General features: G+C 45.0%; 1 protein-coding gene across 1 annotated transcript; it reads right to left on the minus strand.

Moving 5' to 3' along the window:
- Positions 1-5357: 5357 nt before the first annotated feature.
- Positions 5358-8713, minus strand: LOC132900229 (uncharacterized). The gene is made up of 2 exons (XM_060942249.1): positions 8189-8713; positions 5358-5597 (listed from the first exon to the last, which is right to left on the minus strand). Exons 1-2 carry the CDS (start codon positions 8711-8713, stop codon positions 5358-5360), a joined length of 765 nt encoding a protein of 254 aa, XP_060798232.1.
- Positions 8714-20063: the final 11350 nt, after the last annotated feature.

A 20063-nucleotide genomic window follows, 5' to 3' on the forward strand; every position in this document is an offset into this window, starting at 1 on the left:
GCAATAACATTATAACGTCACATGTTCTACATTGTAAACATTACAACCCTCCTTTCTTTACTTTTTTTTTCCTAGGAAGCTGTCCACATTATTCAAAGTCAGTGAGGTATGATGGGGGTCCTCTATTCATCCTGACTGGGTATCTGCAAACAGGCGACTGTGGCTCAGGGGCATCAGGGGCTAGGGGTTCTGGGATTTGTTCAGGAAGAGTTTCAGTCCAGTCCATGACATCTCGTCCACCTATATCTTTCAAAACACATGACTGAGAGGGGTGATTTTCATAGGCTGGCAGAGTCTTGAAATGGGATGAGTTTCTGGTGAAATGATTGTTGTGTTTGGCTGTCACCATGGAACCTTTGACAGCAATGACCTTGTATGGGTGGGGATTGTAGGCAGGGCATAGCTTCCCTTCCTTTTTTTGATGACACAGGACTATATCACCCACTCTGAGAGCCAAAGGAGCAACACAACGCGTCCCATCAGCATTTTGTTTCATCTTTTTCTTTGCCAGGGCATCTGTCTGTCGTAGAGATGCATCAGTTCAAGGCTGGAAGGGAAAAGGAGATACAGGTAGCTTAATTCGAAAAGGCCTCCCAAACAGCACATCAGCAGGGGCCATTCCAGTTGAGCAGTGAGGTGTCGCACGGTAATTGCGGAGGAACGTGTACAGAGCCTGTTTCCATGGGCGGCCTTCAACATGTGCAGTGCGTACAGCCTTTTCAAGGGTACGCATAAAACGTTCAGCCTCTGCATTGGCCTGAGGCGAGAGTGGAGTTATCTTTCTATGTCTGAAACCCAGGTATGTTGCGAAATCTGCAAATTCTGAGCTTTGGAAAGGTGGGCCATTATCTGTTTTGACCTCAAGCGGAATTCCCAGTGTTGAGAATATTTTATCAAGTTTAGGAATTGTGGCCCTCGCTGATGTGGACTGCAGAATCTCTACCTCTGGATATCTGGAGTATTCATCAATGACTACCAAAAGGTAATCACCAGAGGGGAATGGACCACAGAAGTCTGCACCAATCTTTTCCCATGGTAATGATGGCAGCTCAGACATGCAGAGAGGTTCTTGTGTGTGATGAGGCACAACAGACTGACATGGGATACAACCAGCTATCATGGTTTCTACCTGTCTGTCAATGCCAGGGAACCAGACTTTCTCCCTGATCAGTTTCTTTGTTTTGACCAGTCCCTGGTGGCCTTCATGTGCAAGTGATATGGCCCTGACTTGTAGAGAATGGGGAATAACAATCTTTGTGCCCTGTAGTACAGTGTCATCAGTAGCAGTTACTGTCAGTTCATTTTTGATTTTATGGAATGATTTTAGTGCAGCAATATCAACTCCATCAGCTAAATCCTGTGTTTCAGACAGTGACCCCCATGAGCTCCCTTTTATGAGTTGGATGACTTTACATAGAGTGGGATCAGCTGTGGTTGCATTCTGAATTTCTGCAAGTGTCATTGCCTTAGGGACAGCATTTGCTGTAATAAAGTTCACATATTCTTCCACTTGTTGTTCGGTGTTTGAAACCTCTTGAAAGGCATGTGAAACATGTGCAGGATGACATGACATGTAATCTGCAGGGTTATCCTTTCCAGACTTGTAACAGAGGGTGTAGTTGTAGGGCTGGATACGCAGACCCCAGCGTTCAATACGAGCAGGCGGCTTTGATTTAGATTTATTGAAAATCCATTCCAAAGGTTTGTGATCACTGACAAGGGTAAAGGGTGCCCCATTAAGATACATGTGAAAATGTTCACAGGCCCAGACAATGGCGAGAGCCTCACGTTCTGTTTGTGAATATTTTTGTTCGATGGGTGACAAGACTCTGCTTGCATAGCTCATCACTCTGGCTGGTTCATGTGGGCCACTTCTCTGTGCCAACACGGCCCCAAGACCCACTGGACTTGCGTCAACCACCAGTTCAGTTAATTTGTACGGGTTGAAGTAGGTCATGACGGCATCACTTGTTAGACTTTGTTTCAGTTTATCAAGGGACTTCTGGTGTTCGTCCATCCAGATCCAGCAAACATTTTTTTTCTAAGTTCTCTCAAAGGTTGAGTGATAGTAACAAAATCTTTGATGAAGCGGGCACTGTAATTTGCCATGCCGAGAAGACTGCGGACCTCGCTGCTATTGGTTGGGGCAGCAGCATCATGTAGTGCCTGAACTTTCTTGGGATCAGGAGAGAAACCTCCATCTGAGAATGTGTAGCCAAAGAAGTCCAGAAAGGTTTGTGCATAGGAGCATTTAGCCTTGTTCAGAGTCAGATTTTTCTCCCTAAGTCGCTGAAATGTTGCCCTCAGAGCTTGATCATGGCTAGCCTTCGTTCTGCCAAATACCAAAATGTCACCACTCAGGTTGATGACTCCTGAGATACCATCCAGGGCTTGCTGAATGGCATTTTGAAATACCTCTGCTGCTGAAGAAACTCCAAAACTCAGTTTTTTGTAACGTTGCAGTCCTACATGAGTGGAGAATGTTGTGATATATCGTGATGTTGGCTCCAGTTCCAGCTGATGATACCCACAGTTTAAATCCATTTTTGAGAAGAATCTGGCTCCATTGAGTGCTTGTATAATGTCGTCTACCGTAGGTGTGAGATGTCTTTCTCGTTCGATGGCTTGATTTGGTATCCTCATGTCCACACAAATATGCACTGCTTCTGGGTTTTTTGGCTTTGGAACAGGAACAATTGGGGAGACCCATGGAGTAGGCCCATCCACCTTCTCTATAATGTCAAGTTCCTCTAAACGTTATAGTTCAGCTTCAATTCGCTTCCTGACATGAAAAGGTACTCTCCTGTGAGGTTGTTCCTCCAGTCACACAACTTTATGTGCAGCTTGACTTGGAAGTCCTTTAATTTGCCCACCCCATAAAAGAGATCAGCATACTCAGTGGAGAGATCACCTACTGCATTCTTCCCCCTTTGCTTCAAGGTTGTTGTAGGCTGTGTTGACTGTGCTGGAGTTGTGTGAAGTGAGTTAGCAACTTTGGTCAGTCCCAATTGACTGGCGGTGTCATAGCCAAGCAAACTGCCAGTATTGCCTTTAAGAACTTTGAAGGTTGTGTTTGTGAATCGTGATTTGGATTCCACCAGTGAGGTGAATTTTCCCAGGGTAGGCAGTGGGCTGCTTGAGCTGTAAGGGAAGATGGGGACTGTGCATTTAGTGAGTGATGGTTTATGTCTCAATCTCTGATAAGTTGCTTCATCAATGATGTTGACAGTAGCCCCAGAATCAAGCATCACTTGTATATTGCAGTCACTGATCTTTATCTTTGCATGTGGAAGATTTGTTCTTAGTTGGGTAACTGTGTACACATACTCCTCAGAAGACTCTGAGTCTGCAGTACACGCTGTCTGAGGTGTAGTGTTGCTGCTTCCACTAGTGTCCACGTAATGCACTTTATGTCTACCTCTGACGCTGTTTTGTGGCTGTTTAGAGCGACAACATTTGGCAAAATGGCCTTGTTTTCCACAAGCATTACGTCTTCCCCCGCGCTGGGCACACCACTCCCTCACGGTGGGGAAAAGTACCAGAGCAGTTGTAGCATCTTTTCATTCCTGCCCCTCTTCCCATTTCAACAGCCATTACGTCTTCCCATGTACTGTCTTGTTTTGTACTTTGTGTTTGTTCTATACCTGATGCTTGCATCTCCGCAAGTGCCATGGTTCTGCCGAGTGACAGGAGTTCCGTCAACATGAGCTCCGGTTTCTGTAGTGCTTGACGCCACAATTTATTGCACGTGCACGTTTGAATGGTCATGGTTTTGATCTCTCTTTCAACATCAGGAAACTCACAAGTTGCTGCTAATTGTTGTAGCCGTACGTGACAGGAGTCAAGTGTTTCCCCTGCTAGTTGTTTAGCTTGTCTAAATTTGAAAGTCTCATAGGCGATGTTGATTTTAGGGGAAAAGTACTCACTCTGTTTCTTTCACGCTTTTATAGTCCTTTGCTTCTCCCATTTCAGTAAGTGTGTCAAAGATGTCATGAACACCATCCCCCACATAGTGCAAAAGCATTGCATGTTTCCTTTTATCATCTTTTATATCCAAAGCAACCATGAAGTTTTCAAAGCGCTGTAGCCATTTCTTCCAGCAGATGGATGCGTTTTGATCCTCAGAGATGTCAAAAGCAGGGAATGAAGGCAGTGCAGTCGCCATGTTCGAGGAGAGGGGGGGGATTAAATCCTCGTCGCCAGTGTAAAGTTCTGAATTAAAACTCCGACACAGCAAAGTAGCTTTTAGGCATTTTTAGTGGACTCGTATATTGCAGTTACAAAACATTGGCATCCCGCTTTTTTTTTTAATCACTTCCTCTGCTCCCTCAGTATCCACCCAAACATAATGAAACTAGACCGCCCCCTTGTGGACTAAAACAATAGTGAATAAAACCATGTCTGTGTACAACCCAAAACCGATCACATGTGAAAATGCAATAACATCATAACGTCACATGTTCTACATCGTAAACATTACGACATCTATCATCACAGCCTTGTTCTCCTGTTTACCCACCACTACCATGTTTGGTTGATTAGCCATTACCAGTTTGTCCATTTGTATCTGGAAGTCCCACAGGATCTTAGCTTGGTCATTCTCAACCACCTTCAGAGGTGTATATCCCACTTTGACCTTGGGACTTCCAGTCCATACTTGGCACAGAAGAAGTTTCTGTACACTATGCCAGCCACTTGGCTATGGCATTCCACGTACACTCTTCCTGCTAGCATCTTAGACCCTGCTGTTATGTGCTGGATTGGCTTGGAGGCATCTTTGCACAGTCTGCACCTGGGGTCCTCTTGATCTTGTGCTTAGGGCTTGTTCCTGTGCAGCTATGATTAGTGCCTCTGTACCATCTTCCAGTCCAGCTTTATCCAGACACTGGTAGGATTTTTCAATGTCAGCCACTTCTTCTATCTGCCAGTGGTACATCCCTTGCACTCTTTCCATGTTCCTCTTGTACTTCCTTCTCGGGTTTCTGCTGCTTGAGGTATTCACTAAGCACTTTATCATTCGGGGCCATTTCCCTGATGCGCTTGTGGATCCTTGTTGTTGTAAAAATCACTGAACTTGTCTATGGATGTGATGTGACCCTAGTGATTACTGATTGGTTTGTTCGCAGGTGACACTGAAACAGCCTATCACCTTTTACAAAAGAAAAGAAAAAAAATCCACTTTCAAAGCTGCTTCATAGTAATGAGTAATGAGGACCTTGATAGAAATGTAGTGAAGTGAAAAGTACAATATTAGTCTTTCAAATGTAGTGAAGTTAAACTCATAAGTTGCCAAAAAAACTCAAGTACAGATACTCAAAAAGTGTACTTAAGTACAGTACTCAAGTAAATGTACTTTGTTACTGTCCACCTCTGAGCTTGCTGTATTTCTTAGGTAGCCCTTTCCTTGTTAAACCTTTCTGGAGTTCTGATAGTTGGCTAACTTCTCTCCAACCTTCTCTTCCATGGCGGATATTGCACCTTCTGGTTAGTGTCCATCTTGTAGCCAATGGGAGTGGATGCGTCGCATGGTGAGTGGTAGTGCCAGTCTGACAGAACATGGGTTGATTACCTTTTTGATGAGGAAGGGTCCTAGGTACCTGGGAGCAGTGGCGGTTCTAGACCAAAATTACTAGGGGGGCCGAGGTGGGGCCAGTGTTTTTTCAGGGGGGCACATATGAGCAAAACATGGCAATATTTAGGCATTCAAAATGTTTTGTTTAGTTTATTTAAAACCAAAACAAAATACATTGAGCATAAATACAATGAGATAAACATTCTGTCTCAATAGCCTAAACATAAAATAAATTGTGCTCAGTAAATCTTAAAACCGTGTTTCTCTTTTTTGTAAAATAAGATTTCTATTTTTGCATACAGTGAACCTTTTCTTCAGACATGGCTGCACTGGAGTGTTGTCCAAGCACTTGCTGATATCTGGAGAAAGATGAATACAGTAAATGAGAGTGCGACTGAGAACAACATTTATTTATCATTATTCATTTATTAATTTATTATTATATCTATTATTTGTATTTTATATTTATTAATTATTATTCAGCTTCACACTTTCAGGGTAGGCTATATGAATTGTAGGTCGACACTGCTCACACACATACATTTGTTCAACATCACAAACCTGTGCTGTACTTGATATGCATGGTGAATCTGGTTGTCCCAATGACTTGTTGGGTTGTCCCTCATTCTGTCCCTCAATCTGATCCTGAATGTCTTCATCCTCACTCTCAGATTGCCTTTCAGATGCCTCACTTTCCACCTCTCCAACCACCACCTCTGGCTCTCTCTCCACCTCTGGCTCTCTCTCCTCTTTCATAATCTTCATCTTCCTTACTCTCTCTATGTTGCTTTTTGCCAACGGGCAAAAAAGGACATAATGTCCTTCTTGCTCCTTTCCATGATGATAGCCTACAGTAGGTCTATACTCAGGCCCGGCGCCATGGGCGGGCCTTAGGGGGCCGTGCCCGCCCTGAGACTCATGTGGGCCCGCCCTGCTGGAACCCAGAGCAGAGACTTTTTTTCATAGGAGACAGGTCACTGAAGAAATCGTCCATAGAAATGAATGGGGACAGTTCGTAACGGCAGCAAACATTCTAATCAACTGTCTCTGACGGCAGTACGGGTCTGCAAATATCCCGCCTGTTCCGCTGCCAACAACTAATCATATGTCGATCTGAACCAACAGCTTTCCAATCATCTTGCAGCTTCGTGCTCCGCTGTCCCTCTCCTGCCGTTATAGAAGTACTGCGCCTGCGCAGTATCAAAATAATCCACGAGAAAAGTGGATTTTAAAGCTTTTTCTGAGTCATGAGAACCAACCTAACACTCAAGTATAATCAACTTTTCATGGCGATTTCAATCATATGCTCTTCGCAACCGTTAGTTTTCACAGAGTCCAGTATTGATATCTTCCCATTCATTTTCAGAGGGTCTGGTCTCACTAATCCGAAAAAGATGCCTGAAAGTGGCCGGCGAGTGACCGCACTTGGCCTGATAGGAGCCCATCACAGCTTCTTCTTCTTTGTTTTTTTTTCCCCCTCAAAAAAAACCCATAAACTACAAGTCAAAGTTTTTCAGTATAACAATAATAAAGAAAAATGTGCTCAATTTAAAATGTATTGAAACTATTCGAAATCGGCTGATCGGTTCACTCATTATTATCCGTGAGTACAGAAACACTAGTAATAATTTCTGGATCATTGCTATAAACTTGGACTAATATTTCTTGGGAACCAATGGGTTAATGTCATGGAATGAACCAACCGACCAATCGCATTTTTTCTTCAGATGGTATCTGGGTAAATGAGCAGCTGTCTCAGCCAATCACATTTTATTGCTGGACGGGATCATATCACGACATCTTCCGGTAGATACCCGAAATCAGCTTTGTGCGTTGTGAGGCCAGCGGAGCAAAAAAAAACTTTTAATATGCTGAGCAATGTTTGATACATTTTGGAAAGTTGTTTTGGTTGCTTTATAGGTTTCTTAGAATATTTAACTCGTCACGTCTGTGCCGCTCTCCTGGGTTGCTAGAAACAGTTGTGTTGCCCTGGCTTGGCGTATAAAATGTGTGCCCCCCCCAAGCAATTCAAGGCCCATCCATCAGTCCGTGTCTGGCGCCGGGTCTGTCTATACTAAAAAGTAAACGGAGAGGCCTCTACATGTAGCCTCTACATATCAAAAGGCCATTAAAGTTTTACAAGAAGGTTAAACACTGTCGGTTATTTTACCCATTTCCCAAAAATATTAAGTTAGGCTACTTATTGCTGTGCAACGCACTTTTAAGAAAGCGCAATAAAACGGATTTATTATTGCAGTGAACAACAACAGTAAAACACGGATATGTGCAAACACTGACGTTACGAAATTGAATAATTTTCCTTACCTTCGCCTCTTTGCAGTAACCTAGTCCTTGCAGGCTGCAGCTGTTATCTCTCACGTCCGAAGTTTACAATTCGCGCTGCTGCTGGTCTTTCTGCTGCAGGTAACAGTGTGCGTGTAGCGCTTTAAGGAGTCCATGTAGAACACTCCGTCATGTCAGTTCCGATCTTCGAGCCAGCGCACGTCAAAATTAATAAATCTTGTTACCTGTTCAGCACAGGGGCCACAACAGGGGCCAGGAGCAATTTTACAGGGGCACTGGCCCCCCCTGGCCCCCGTTTAAAACCGCCTATGCCTGGGAGTAAGTGGGCGCCTTAGAGCAGTGTTTGTCGGCCTGCCTCTTGGATGCTAGGGTGGAGTGAATGAGTCTTTTCCAGGCCAATGCCCACGTCCTTCTGCAGTGGTGTATGAAGATCTGGGCTGAGGGTATGACAACCTCCTCCTCTTGGTTGGGGAAGAGTGGTGGTTGGTAACCTAGGGAGCACTGGAAGGGTGAGAGACCTGTGGCAGATGAAGGAAGAGTGTTATGAGCATACTCGATCCAGGGTAGGTACTTACTCCAAGAACTGGCATCCCTGGACGCCATGCACCTGAGTGCAACCTCCAAAGCCTGGCTCGCCCGTTCTGCCTGGCTGTTGGTCTGTGGGTGGAAGTCTGAGGTGAGACTACAGGTGGCCCTGATGAGTTTGCAGAAAGCCCTCCAGAACTGTGCAGTGAACTGAGGACCCCGGTCAGAAACTATATCAGTGGGTAGTCCATGTAAGCAGAAAACGTGGTGGATGAATAATTCTGCAGTTTCTTTGGCTAAAGGCCTCTGCATGCTCTTGTGACAAGGCTTTCGCAGATAGCTTTTCACAGACAGTTGTAATTTATCGTTGAGCGGGGAGTAATAGGCGTGCACGATGTTATTCACCGGCACAACGCAAGGGGGCGCGAAGTCGCTAGGAGTAGTTGGTGGGTGTGGTTAGTGGAGTGTTTATCCTCCGGTTACTTATAATGACTAGAACTTTTTTTTTTATAATGACTAGAACTGGAGTCGTATAGATGTACGTACTTCCTCAATCAACCGCTCTTCATGCTGCTCCATCTTCGCTCGTGTTTTTAAAAATGCCGGTCGTGAAAACAAACCAAACCGGGAAAGTAGGGAAGCGGAAGTGCGTGTACAGCGGATGTAGAGTGGACCAATCAGAGCCCTCTTGTCTGTGGCGCTGTCTGCGAGGCTTCTGCGGTGGTCACAATTTTTGGGAGGTGCGCGCAGAGCGTCTGCGAAGGTGGGGGGGCTACGCAGACACTGTCTGCGACGCTATCTGCGAGGACTGGGTTGTCAGCATAAACTGGCCTTGAGGGGAACTTGGGCAAAGGAATGAAATGGATGGTCTTGGAGAAACGGTCAATGACAGTGAGGATGCATGTGTTGCCACCTGAGTCGGGGAGTCCTGTGACGAAGTCCAGGGCGATGTGAGACCAAGGTCGATGTGGAGTCGGGAGGGGTCTTAGCAAGCTGGCAGGGGGTTGATTGGTTGTCTTGTTCCGGGAGCATGTGTTGCAGGCTGCCACAAACTCCTGGACATTCTCCTTGATGGATGGCCACCAAAAGCACTGCTGGATGAGTGCCAGGGTTCGTGCGGCTCCCGGATGACAGGCCAACTTGGAGCCGTGACCCCACTGCAGCACCTGGACTTGCACTGAACAGGGAACAAGCAGATGGTTAAGAGGAATGTTGTTGGGGTTACCTTCACCGGGGTCCTGCTCCAGGGCCTTCTGCACGAGCGTCTCAACCTCTAGAATAGCGGCTCCCACCAGGCAGCGTGGAGGAAGGATGGTCTCAGGTGGCTTAGACTCCTCTTGGTGGGAAGAGAACATCCTGGACAGGGTGTCGGGTTTGCCGTTCTTGGAGCCTGGGCGGTAGGAGAGCGTGAAGTTGAACCAGGAGAAGAAGAGAGACCAACGGGCTTGACGGGAATTAAGGCGTTTGGCGGACTTGAGGTACTCCAGATTCTTATGGTCGGTCCAGACTAGGAAAGGGAGCTCCGACCCTTTGAGCCAGTGCCTCCACTCCTCCAAGGCTAGTTTAACAGCCAGTAGTTCTCGGTCGCCGATGTCGTAATTCCGTTCTGCTGGGGATAGCTGGTAGGAGAAGGAGTATGGGTGGATCTTGTTGTCACTGGCCCTCTGGGATAGTATAACTCCAACCCCTGACTCGGAAGCATCGACCTTGACAATAAACTGCTTGGTAGGATCAGGTATGGTAAGAATGGGTGCTGTGGTAAACCTGTGCTTGAGCATGGAAAAGGCTTTCTCTGCTTCCTCCCCCCACTTGAATTAGGTCTTGGTTGAGGTCAGGGCTGAGAGAGGCCTGGCCACCATGCTGAAGTTGCGAATGAAGCGCCTGTAGAAGTTGCCGAATCCTCTGAAGCGCTGGAGCTCTCGTCTTGAAGATGGGGTGGGCCAATCGGCAACTGCCTCGAGCTTGAGGGGGTCCATCTGGATCCTTGCCGGGGAGATGATGAATCCCAGAAACGAGACAGAGCTCTGGTGAAACTCGCTCTTTTCTGCCTTGACGAATAACTCGTTCTCTAGCAGGCGCTGGAGGACCTGCTGAACATGACCCCGATGTTTCTCCAGGAAGTGGGAGAAGATCAGGATGTCATCCAGGTACGCAAAAGCAAAGATGTTTAGGAAGTCCCTTAAGACATTGTTAACGAGTGCCTGGAAGACTGCGGGCGCGTTGGTCAGGCTGAAAGGGACCACGAGGTACTCGTAGTGACCAGTGGTGGTGTTAAAGGCCATCTTCCACTTGTGCCCCTCCCTGATCCTGACGAGATGGTATGCATTGTGTAGCTCTAGCTTGGTGAATACCTTGGCTCCCTGGAGTAGTTCAAAGGCTGTGGTCATGAGCAGTAGTGGGTAGCGGTTCTTGACAGTGATGGCGTTGAGACCCCGAAAGTCAATGCAGGGGCGGAGCAACTTGTCCTTTTCCACAAAGAAGAATCCCGCCCCTGCTGGGGATGAGGAAGGACGGATGATCCCAGCTGCCAAAGATTCGGAGATGTACTTCTCCATGGCTTGCCTTTCGACGGAAGAGAGAGAGTAGAGTCGTCCTTCGGGTGGCACTGTCCCAGGTAGGAGGTCGATTCCACAGTCATAGGGTCTGTGAGGAGGGAGGGACACTGCTCGGGTCTTGCTGAAAAAAGTTTGAGATCCAGACATTCCAAAGGCACGTGAGAGAGGTCAGGGAACTCGCTGGCTGAAGGCTGCGGTGGTTTGGCAGAAGGCAGAGCGGAGTTCAGACTAGGGATGGCGAAAACTAAAAAAAAAAATCTTGACCGACCACAGAGCCTCATTAGCTGGTTAAAGTCGGTTAACCTACGAGTTTAAAATTCTAGAATTGGAATTATTAGAATCTATTCTAAATCTAACCACGAGCATCCGCACATTCAGTCCCAGTCGCTGCCCTCCACTCACATTACCTTTTCTACAGTGCGAAACATTTAGTCAAACGCGGCACTGATGTCGAGGGGTTTGTATTGGAGTGGAGGACAAATGGCTTCAGCTTAGAGACATCGTGAGAAGTGTGAAATCCCCCCTCAACCCCTCCTCCTTGTCCTTCTCCACCAGGGTCTGTGTCTGCGGCTGTGTCAGCAAGGGGCATGCACTTTTGTTAAGTTGCAACTTGGCATTAAAAATATCAGTGTGAACATGTTCTCAATAAATTGCCATCATTTTCTAAGCGGCAAGCTTTAGCTCAGTCACTACAGGTGCTTGCATTGAGTAGCCTATTGAAAACAATCCTATCATACACTTGTCCCATCTTAACTTTTCATTGAAGATAGGACGTTTTAGCGATATGGCCCCTGGTGTTTACAGTTAACTGCAGTAGGCTGTGTGTTGATATTGCATACTGCTACGGACTAGGCACTTTTCTTCGAAGTGAGCCACAGAGACCTCATACTGCAATTGTTTTCCAGCTACTGATATTACGGTTACATGGCTGCTAATTGTGCACAGCCATTGGGAATGGGATAGCTGGAGCTGAGCTGATTAGCCGCTAAGCTAATATAGCAACTGTCTGATGCTAAGTAACATCAGTGAGTAACCAGGTTTTAGTTCAGATCTTGTGTATTATTATTACGTTGACATTAATATTCACCAGACTAATCAACCATCGACTTCATTCATGCGCCGTGTTCTTGTTTCTTTGATAGTCAAGAATTTCCTTGATATTACATACCTGGTTAACATCGTAGTAAAATGTAATCCAACACTGAGACTTTTCTTTCGCCGAGTGGCAGCTGTCTTCAACTGGGGCGGGAGGGCGGGACATGAATGAATGGGTGTTTCTGATTTGTCAGCTGTCATCCTTACACCGCATGGCATGCCCCAAGCATTTACAACACAGAATTCCAGGTTCTCCGCTCCAAAATCGGCAGCTTCAAAACGATTGATTTTTTTTTAACCGACAACCAAAAAGAAATTAACCGGTTGACGTTGATTCGGTCAACCATCGGTCAAACGGTCATCGGTTAACATCCCTAGTTCAGACAGGAAGCAAGGCAGGACTGGCTCCAGCCTAGGATGGTGTTGTCAGCCCAGTTAAGGTGGGGGTTGTGCTGCATTAACCATGGTAATCCTAGGACGATGGGTACGTGTGGGTTGTTTATGATGTGAAGCTGGATGGTTTCTGAGTGGTTACCGGAAATCCTTAGGATGAGCGGGGTGGTAAGATGGGTGCTGTTGGTCAAGCCAGTGCCACTGAGTGTCAGGACAGTGAGAGGGACGTCAAGAGCAAGTAGCAGGATTCCCAGACGCTTGGCAGTGGTAGAGCAGATCAGGTTCCTGTCCGCCCCTGAGTCGACGAGGGCCTGGAGGTAGTGATGCTGGTTGTCACGGATAAGGATGACAGGAAGTAATGGACGATTAGCGGGGGACTGGTTCCAAGCGTTGCCCACCAGGGCCCTTTGATTCACTGGTGGGCTCGTCCTTTTAGCGGGCAGGCTTGACAGATGTGTCCTAGCTCCGCCGGTGATGTCGTTCCTCCGCTGACACCCGAACCTGGTCTACCTGCATGGGTTCGATGGACGCCGCAGGAGGTGAGAGGAGGTGAATCTGGGGCAGTTCTTCTCTCTCCTCCATTGCTGGATCCGAGCATCGATGCGGTTGGCAAGGTCCATGAGGCTGGGTAGGTCTGACAGCAGTTCCCGCAATACCAATTCATCCTTGATGGTGTCGGACAAGCTGTGCAGGAATGCGCCAATCTGGGTGTTCTTGTTCCAACCGCATGAAGCCACCAACGTCCGGAACTCGATGGCGTAATCCAAGGTAGACCGGGACCCCTGCCACAGCTCCATGAGCTCTCTGGCCGCCTCCCGGCCAGACAGAGAATGGTCGAAAGTTCGCCTCATCTCCTTGGAGAAATCCTTGAAACTGGAACAAAAGGGTGCATTGGCATCCCAGACTGCTGTTCCCCACTCTCTGGCCTTGCCAGTGAGAAGCGTTATTGTATATGCTACCCAGGAGCATTCTGTGGGGAAGGCCAGAGGTTGCAGTCCTAGGATCAATGAACATTGAGACAAAAACAATCTGCAAGTACCTGGTTCTCCATTGTAGGGCTGAGGCACTGGAAGTCTCGGTTCGTGGAGAAAGGCAGTGGCAGGAGCTGAAGTAGAATATGGCTGAGCAGGGGTAGGCACAGCTTGACAGTGCTGCATCTGCGTAGTGAGAAGGTTGAGTGCGTTGGACAGGGTGGCGAGGTTCTGGGTAATTTGTTGTAGGTCTTGTTGGCGGGTCCCGAGGAGAGTCCCTTACTGCTGTATACAGTGGCGGCTGGTAGTCTTTCAAACAGGGGAGGCTGGTCGGTTACGATATTTCCAGATTTTAAAAGAAAAAAGAAAAAACACATCAATTTTGCCCATACTCTTGCCTCTGATCTGGCTGATTGTTGGCAGGGTTACAAACTGTGAAATAACAGGTTCTTTTGGCCCATTAGCCTACTGTCCAATATACATCATGGTGGTGTTGAGGGGGGGTATATTTTAACATTTTATATTTTAAAATTGTGGCATGTTGTTTAAAAATTGATCATTATTGAAAGCAGCTCTTTGTCAGGAACCTCAGCAGTAACAGCAGAGTGTTCTGGCATAGACACAAGCACTGACCTTGGGGAGCCAAACATAGAGCTGGGTGCCACAAATTTCATTCAATGACACTTTCCCTATATTTTACTTATTTTGACTGAGAAATGTTTTATTGACAATTTTGATAACCCTTCATTTTTAATCCAGGTCTGTAGTGTGAAATGTTCTCGGCTGTGTTTTTGTTTAAAAATGTTTTCCAAATTGTAGCTGTGTTTAATTCATATCCAGAGAAATATATATTCCAATATAATATACTCAGCATAAACATTTTAAATAGATTCTATATTTTTGGTCCATCCATGACATATTACTAAAGTAGCCTATTTACTGTTGTTGATGTGGGTCACTTGCTGTTAGCCAATTCACTTTCTTGTACCAGGAGAGCTGAAAGGAACGAGTATTATTCCCTACCTTTTTCACCAAGTCAATTTGAGGTGTTGGTCTACCCTGCTCTTTAATTTTAAATTTTTCCTTGAAAGGAAGACTGGCAAATGGCTTCGCCAAAATTAAATCAGCAATGCTTGGCATCCGTGCGCAGCTTTCTTGCTAGCTGACTAGCCCCCTCAAGTTCAAGTTCAGTCACTCAAATAAACGAAATTTATGGAACTAAGATAGCAAACTTGACAACACTATATTTACAATGAAAATATATACAAACTAAAAAAGCTGGTAGAAACTGTATGTAATGAATGAAATCAAAATGTAAGCTGATCTCTTACAATACACCACAGCACTTGCGAATCCGCATGGGACTGAAGTGAAACTCACCGCTGCCTGTCTATATTTGAAACGAGCTGTCAATCAAAGAAAATATCTGGCCGCTTTCACCAATCACCAGTCTCCTCGCGGAAAGCTTTGCCATGTCCCTCCCGCTGTGAGGCTCGGAGTCCGTAGGCGGGCATTTTCGCAGTATTTGTCCAATAACCATCTTGCATTTTGAGATTGAAAAGCGCATAGCTCCCAAATGCCATTGGAGTCCACTGAGGCTGGGAGTCCGTGAGCGGGCATTTTCGCAGTATTTGTCCAATAACCGTCTTGCATTTTGAGATTGAAAAGCGCATAGCTCCCAAATGCCTTTGAAGTCCACTGAGGCTGGGCTGCATCGCGCTGTCACGAGGGGGAAAAACTCACGCACACATTAAAGTTATAAGGGAATGATTTCGCACTGTAGTTGGGTTGAGCACATATATTTCTATGATTCTGGATCTGAAATAGCAATGTTATAAGGTCGGCTATAACATAAGCCTAGCGCAATTCATCCTACGCGATGTTCGTAATTTTTAGAGGAGGCTGAGCCTCCCTCGTTGTCTTAGAGCAATCGCCCGTGGCTGTATAGCCGTTCTCAGATGGGTCAGTTCTGCTGGATCCATATTGGCCAGAACGTACTGTTAGGGGTGGTGGAGGTGTGGTGAAATAGGATCCAAAAGAAGAACATGACTCAGACAGTAATCCAATAAATGAGGTGGTTTTAATCCACGGAAAAAGTAGCAAAAATAGTCCATGTAAAAAAGGAGACAAAAACTTGACAAAACAAACGAGGCAGACAAGGACAAGAAAAACACTAGTACACAAAACCATGAACAAGAAAAAACCACTAGTACAAAAAGCCATAAATGAGAAAAAGCTAGTGCAAAAAAACATGAACAAGGGAAAACCACTGGAGAGAAAGGGGGGGGGGGGAACCCCATGAAAAAGCATTAAGGCACAGACCCAGCTAGGGAAAACAAACAAGACGTTCTGGCAAAAACAGTCTGAGAACGGTCTATTTATACACAGCAGTGAAAACCAGGAAGTGAGTTCAGGGGAGAAGGAATTCCTGTTCCGGATTTGGATCGGCACTGGCATGAGAGATCTATAATCTCCGGAGTGGATGTCCGGGGCGGAGCATGACAAAGAGAACACTTTAACAGAAGAGCTAAGAAACAGCAACATGGAAAGAATGAGACAACAATCAGCTGCGTAAACAGGAAACCACAAGAGAGCATCAAGAACCTTTGTGATACAGAGACTGAATGTACTTGACTGTTTAAAATTTGATTGCTTGGAGTACAGTTAGTTTATAAATGATTATTATTAATAACAATAACAGATTTTTTCACACTGATACAGTATATATATAATGAAGTGAACATATTATTTAGAAATTATGAAACAAATAATCATATAATAATTTATTAAACCTGAATCCTCCACATTAAAAAGTACACAAATATTCCAAATACCAATCTATTCTGTTTAAACCCCATAAATATAAGGAGCGACTTGTTCTGTCTTCATTTGATCATCTGATAATAAAGTAACTTTGAAATCTCTATTATGACACCAAAACTAGCAGTGTAACAACTGTATTTGTTACAGTTGCATAAAATTCTTCTCGATTGAGAATCTGTGTCTGAATCTGCCTCTAAATAATCTGCCTCTGACTCTTTCCACGACAATACATAAAGCTATTATAGTCATGTATGAGCAAACTAGGCATGAAGTTCGGCACAGTGACATAGGACAATCTCAGCTACTTACACAGCACTTTTGGTGTAAGCCCTCAAGCGCAACCAACATTGTGCTTCCTGCATTAGTGGAGGGAAAGGAGGTATTCTTTCTCTCTTTGTAGCTGTACCAGACTGGCCTTGAACATATCAGAGCCTTGGGGTGTGAATGTGTGAGCCTGTGGAAGGAAAGAAAACAGACCTGCTGTGATCAAATGTATGGTTGTAATGCTGATTACATTTAGGTCTCGTAGTACCAGATGAACATTTCTGTGTAAATTTAGATTATAATCAGCTATGGAATAAGAGAGAGTCCCTTATAAAGTTACACTAGAACATGTGTTCTCAGCTCAGTGCAGAGCTTCTTTGAAGAGATGTTTGTGGGGTAGTCTTCTTAGTGAAATATTCAAATTGATTTAATGAACTCAAACTACCAGCCCTTTTAACAAATCACGTTTAAAGGGCTTTGGTTTATTAAAAGTATAAAGCTGATAGCATATAATGTTTGAGTACAAAACAATCTGAAAGAAAAAGTAATAAAGGAAATAAAATGTAGCAACAATGAGCAATTCTATTAAAATTAACCCCGTGCTATAATAAGTATAATATCTGAAAGAGCAAATAAATGTTTGACAGATCAACTGCCAGCAAAAGGCTTCTATATAATGAAGGCCTAAGTAATATGGATAATGAGAACCTAAGTCCTAAGCATCCTAACCACTGCAACTACTGGGATTGACTTATGTCTTTGAAAGTTAAAGAGCCAAACAAGATTAAATCATAAAACCACAAAAAAAAACAGTCAGTGTCCTCAAAATGACGGTCAGTAACATAAAATGATCAGTAAATATCATGTAGAGTACGGAAATGTTTTTCTTGTTCCTAAGTAAGCAATATCATATACAAAGCAGGCTGGATTAAACTGGTTCTTAACCACAATCACTTGAGTCTGTTTACTGAAGCATAGACACTTTTTCTTCTCTTCAGCAGACCCCACAGGTGTAAGGGAGTTTCCATCTCCTACATCAGTTTCACTATGACTCACAAAGTTCATCGCTCAAAGTCGAGACGTCAAGTCCTCAATGTCCTGAGTTTATTTCAGGAGTCCCTGGTGATGTGGTAATATCTCCAGTTATCTCCTGATCACCAGTTTTGTCTGGTTTTCTTCACAAATTTGTCTGAGGGCCCTTTCCCTCCTGTGTCTGCTTCTCCAAGCCCTGTGACACTTCTTGTTCTTGCCTTCTCCTTCATTCTTGACTTCTCCTTGCTTCTGGTTTTGTTCCTGCTTTAGGGTTTAAATGCACACAATTCATCACACTGCATACTTTCAGATGACAACTTTGGTCTCTCTGTTTGAACATTGAGCTAGGGAGTATTATTATGACCCTTTAATTTCTTTAACATTGCTTTAAAAAGGGCAGCACAGTGGTATAGTGGTTAGCACTGTCGCCTCACAGCAAGAAGGTTTGGGGTTTGAGCCCAGTGGCTGACAGGGGCATTTATATGTGGAGTTTGCATGTTCTCCCCATGTCTGCGTGGGTTTCCTCCGGGTGCTCCAGTTTCCCCCACAGTCCAAAGACATGCAGGTTGGGTTAATTGATGGCTCTAAATTGACTGTAGGTGTGAATGCGAGTGTGAGTTGTTGCTTGTTTCTATGTGTCAGCTCTGCTGGTGAATTGTCCATGGTGTACCCCACCTCTTGCCCATAGTTAGCTGGGATAGGTGCCAGCTTACCTGTGACCCTGCACAGGATAAGTGGCTATGAATAATGGATGGATGGATAATGGATGGATTGCTTTAAAAAATCACTTTGGTGTGTCGTGGAAACTGTCCCAAGCAAAAATAATTCAAAGTCAGAGGTTGCAGAAAGGTTTAGACATTTATTAAATCAATTAACAAAAGCCGAGTCAGTCTGCAGAGTGATCTGACTCCAAGTCACAAACCATCCATTTTTAGTGTTCTACCAATAGTTCCAATGCCAGACTGCACTATCCAAGGATACCTCTCCCAGTCTCGCTCTCCCAATACTTCCAAGGCCAGACTGCACTGTTCTTAATACAAGGATAGACCATCCTGAACTAACTAAAAATATCCATCTAAACAAGGCTTTATTCTGTAACTTTCGTTTAATAGATGTGTTACGTTCATTATGTCTTCTTATTAAATCAAATCATTAGTTTTCTTTTTTCAGACAAAAAAAGAAAGCCTGAAAAAAGAAAACTAATGATTTGATTTAATAAGAAGACATAATGAACGTAACACATCTATTAAGGCTTTATTCTGGTTTAAGGTTATTCTGGTTTAACACGTTTCAAGGTTCTATAACAATATCATGCTTTGACCAATCTATTTGTAATATTGGGCAGCACGGTGGTGTAGTGGTTAGCACTGTTGCCTCACAGCAAGAAGGTCCTGGGTTCGAGCCCAGCGGCCTTTCTATGTAGAGTTTGTTCTACCCATGTCTGCGTGGGTTTCCTCCGGGTGCTCCGGTTTCCCCCACAGTCCAAAGACATGCAGGTTAGGCTAATCGATGGCTCTAAATTGACCATAGGTGTGAATGGATGTTTGTCTCTATTGCCGCTTTTCCACTACAAACGTGGCTGAGCCGTGCCGTGCTGAGTCGAGCTGAGTCGAGCTGAACGGGGCTGTTGGAGTTGCATTTCGACTACAACCGCGCTGAACCGTGCTGGCTGGAAGTGGGTGGACACATTGGGTGGAGTTAGCGAAAGTGGGTGGACGTCACGTGATGTCGTTAAGCAGCGCAAACAGTGACATCAGTGACAGTGGCGGAACAAGTCAGAGCCGGGCCGGGGGCGGGGCAAATGACCGGGCCCTTTATTAAAGCTTATCATAACATCATTTTAGGCTACAAAATGTCCGCAACTGCGGTGTTTACCAATTTCAACACTACCGGGTGCAACTATGTTATTTAGTACATCAAGTCCTTCAAACGAACATGTAACTCAGAAACAAAAAACATTAGGATACTGTACATGGCTCATAATAAAACATCAATAGCCTATACTGCGCACATTATTTGAAGGGCATACGAATGAGCGCTCAGAGGTTGCAACGGTGACAGGGAGAGTCAGAAATAAAAGGAGGGCGGTGCAAACCTCACTGAATGCACTGTGTTTACCAATTTCAACACTACGGGGTGCAACTATGTTATTTTGTACATTAAGTCCTTCAAACGAACATGTAACTCAGAAACAAAAAAACATTAGGCGACATACTGTACATGGCTCATAATAAAACATCAATAGCCTACTGCGCACATTATTTGAAGGGCATACGACAAGCCTTGTGCTCCGCGAACTCGTCCACGATGCTCTGTATGTCACTGATTCAGTGATCTTTTAAGCAGTAGTCTCACGACCCGAATAGTAAACAATAAACATGGAGGACATGGAGTCGTTAGTGTTGCTGGTCTTGGTGCTGTGGCTTGTTGTCACCGACAACGCGGACAGATACTGGCAAGAGCGTATAGATGAGGCGAGGCGCATAAGGCTTCAGAAATTCTCGTAATTCGTAATTCTTCTTCTTCCGG

This window comes from Neoarius graeffei, chromosome 16, assembly GCF_027579695.1.
Source record: "Neoarius graeffei isolate fNeoGra1 chromosome 16, fNeoGra1.pri, whole genome shotgun sequence".
Lineage (NCBI taxonomy): Eukaryota > Metazoa > Chordata > Actinopteri > Siluriformes > Ariidae > Neoarius > Neoarius graeffei.

Coding starts and splice junctions, on each gene's coding strand:
- LOC132900229 (XM_060942249.1), bottom strand. CDS start 8,713: ATGCAGAGGCCTTTAGCCAAAGAAACTGCAGAATTATTCATCCACCAC. Junction 5,598..8,188: donor AGGCGCCCACTTACTCCCAG/GCATAGGCGGTT, acceptor CACTGCTCCCAG/GTACCTAGGACCCTTCCTCA.